Consider the following 2,299-nt stretch of genomic DNA (forward strand, 5'->3'; position numbering starts at 1 on the left):
GTTGTCATGGTTCATCTCCTTATTTGGCTGTCTTTTTGTAATTGTTCCTTATTTATTAAATCATTTGTCATTCTAAAAAACTCAACTACAAAACTTAAGATCATCTTAAAATTAGGAAACCATTGTTACGGATTAATTTACCCCCAATGTGTTCATTGTCAAGCTTGAAGAGTTTAAAAATTAGTTGATATATAAATATAATATAGTATAATTTAGTTATTGAATGAAGTATTTAACAAAAAATGACGTTGAGATGTTAACGGAGTAGGGATGGTGTAACAGTTAATATTTTGTCCGTGAGCAGGGGGTGTCTATCTGTCCCAAATTCCATTCCTTTTAAAATATCGTGGGTCCAAAACTGGCACTACCGCCACAAAATCTTCCTTTCTCTCCACAAACTCTGCAAATCTTCCACCGTTGAGCGATGGTAGATGGGTAAGACAACCAGGTGGATCCGCTCGCTTTTCCGGCCAAAAAAGACCCCTTCCTCCTCCAACGCCACCGGGTCGGCTTCTCTAACGCAAAATAAACCTGCAGATGGGGTTAACAACTCATCGGAATATAATTCATACCCCGAATCACACGATGCTAACAAGCACGCAATAGCAGTAGCCGCCGCTACGGCTGCGGTCGCCGAGGCAGCACTCGCGGCAGCCCATGCGGCGGCGGAGGTGGTCAGACTGACTGCTGGTGGTGGACGAAATAGAACGTATTATGACGTTGAGCCACGGAGGGTAGCGGCGGCAGTGAGGATTCAGTCCACATTCCGGGCGTACTTGGTAAGTCTAAAATGTCTGATAATTGAGAATGTTATATGAATTTACTGATATACCCCTGTTCGATGGTCAAAATTACGTCGGTTGTGGTGGGGGACAATTAATGCAGGGATGGGCAGTCGTCGGATTTTGTGATGGTTGGTTTGCTACTTTGCCCCTTGATAGTGCTATGTCAATTTTTTCTTTTTTCAACCACAAAAAACATTTGTTTTTTTCTTTCTAACATTTGCACATGGCCTTCATTTTTGGAATTTGTGGACCGATTTTTATTCATTTTCTAAAGTACTAATTTTTTTTTTCCCTTCTCATGGACCACGTAATTAATTACATTTCCAAATAAATGAGAATTAATTACCTTACCTATATGGTGATATTGCAAAGTTAGAATTATTTTGCTGTTGTCACGATAAAAAATTAAAATCCGTATAAAGTATAAACACAAGTCAATAAAATCAATTTTTTTTTTTTTAACAAAGTAGAATGCTATTTTGGTGCATAATATTATGTAGGCTAGGAGGGCACTAAGAGCACTGAAAGGATTAGTGAAGCTTCAGGCATTGGTTCGAGGTCGAATCGTTCGAAAACAAAGCGCAGAAATGCTTCGAAGAATGCAAGCCATGGCTCGTGTCCAAGCTCGAGCTTGCGCTAGTCGATCTTCATTGTCGGCGTCACCACATTCAAGCACCAGATCATCAAACTCGCATAATCATCCTGTAAGTTGTTAAATTCCATTAATAAACGTCATAAACAGTGATTTCTCGCTGATTGTTGACTGAAATATGAAATTCTCACAGAAATTTACTAGTGCGAAAGGGTCTTTCATCCAAGAACGTTTTAAAGGGTTAAATTGGTTGGAAAATTGGATGGACGATGGATCATGGAGCAGTAAACAATGTCGACCTGATGATGAAAGGAGTGATAAGATTCTAGAAGTGGATACCTGGAAGCCTCGGGTTAACCCGAGTCCGAGTAACAAGTCGACAAATTCCACACCGACAAAGCCTTGGAACCCTAGATCCGGGACAAGGGAAGTGTTGCCATTGGGTTCGATGATTCTCCGGGAGGCGGAGAAAAATGTGTCGACGGCTGAAAACACGCCTAGGGCTTGTTCCCCTGGTTCTAGACCTGGAAGTAGCTATAGACAAAGCCCTTTCACTGAATATTCACGTAGTGTTTATGGTGATTACCCGAGTTATCCAAATTACATGGCCAATACTCAATCTTCACGAGCAAAATTGAGGTCGCATAGTGCTCCAAAACAGAGGAATCTGGGTTCCAGTAGACTGGTTTGGGATTATTCTGATACTGTTTCCGAGAGAGGATTTCGAAGCTAGATCTTGGCTCGTAACTCTAAATCCAAATCCAAATTATTGGATTGGATTGCAAAAAAGAAGTCTGTTTTCTTGATTCAGAGTTTATTTTATTTTTTTTAAAATATTATCGTCTATTGGTGTGTTTAGCCGTTTGCAATTTTACACGATGTAATTTTGAAAACCCGTATATAAATCTCCTCTTTGTGCTAA

At 40.1% G+C, this 2,299-nt stretch overlaps 1 protein-coding gene across 1 annotated transcript; it reads left to right on the top strand.

Moving 5' to 3' along the window:
• The first annotated feature begins 325 nt into the window (after positions 1-325).
• On the top strand, positions 326-2,299 carry LOC145068558 (protein IQ-DOMAIN 24-like). Its single transcript, XM_079015537.1, has 3 exons — positions 326-779; positions 1,286-1,489; positions 1,571-2,299. Exons 1-3 carry the CDS (start codon positions 432-434, stop codon positions 2,108-2,110), a joined length of 1,092 nt encoding a protein of 363 aa, XP_078871663.1. The 5' UTR covers positions 326-431; the 3' UTR covers positions 2,111-2,299.

Source organism: Lactuca serriola, chromosome 8 (genome assembly GCF_051521515.1).
Source record: "Lactuca serriola cultivar US96UC23 chromosome 8, Lser_US96UC23_V15, whole genome shotgun sequence".
NCBI lineage: Eukaryota > Viridiplantae > Streptophyta > Magnoliopsida > Asterales > Asteraceae > Lactuca > Lactuca serriola.

Excerpts from the sequence above, each read along its gene's own strand:
- LOC145068558 (XM_079015537.1), top strand. The coding sequence starts at position 432 with ATGGGTAAGACAACCAGGTGGATCCGCTCGCTTTTCCGGCCAAAAAAG. Across the intron at positions 780-1,285 it reads CCACATTCCGGGCGTACTTG|GCTAGGAGGGCACTAAGAGC; the intron begins GTAAGTCTAAAA and ends AATATTATGTAG. Across the intron at positions 1,490-1,570 it reads CAAACTCGCATAATCATCCT|AAATTTACTAGTGCGAAAGG; the intron begins GTAAGTTGTTAA and ends AAATTCTCACAG.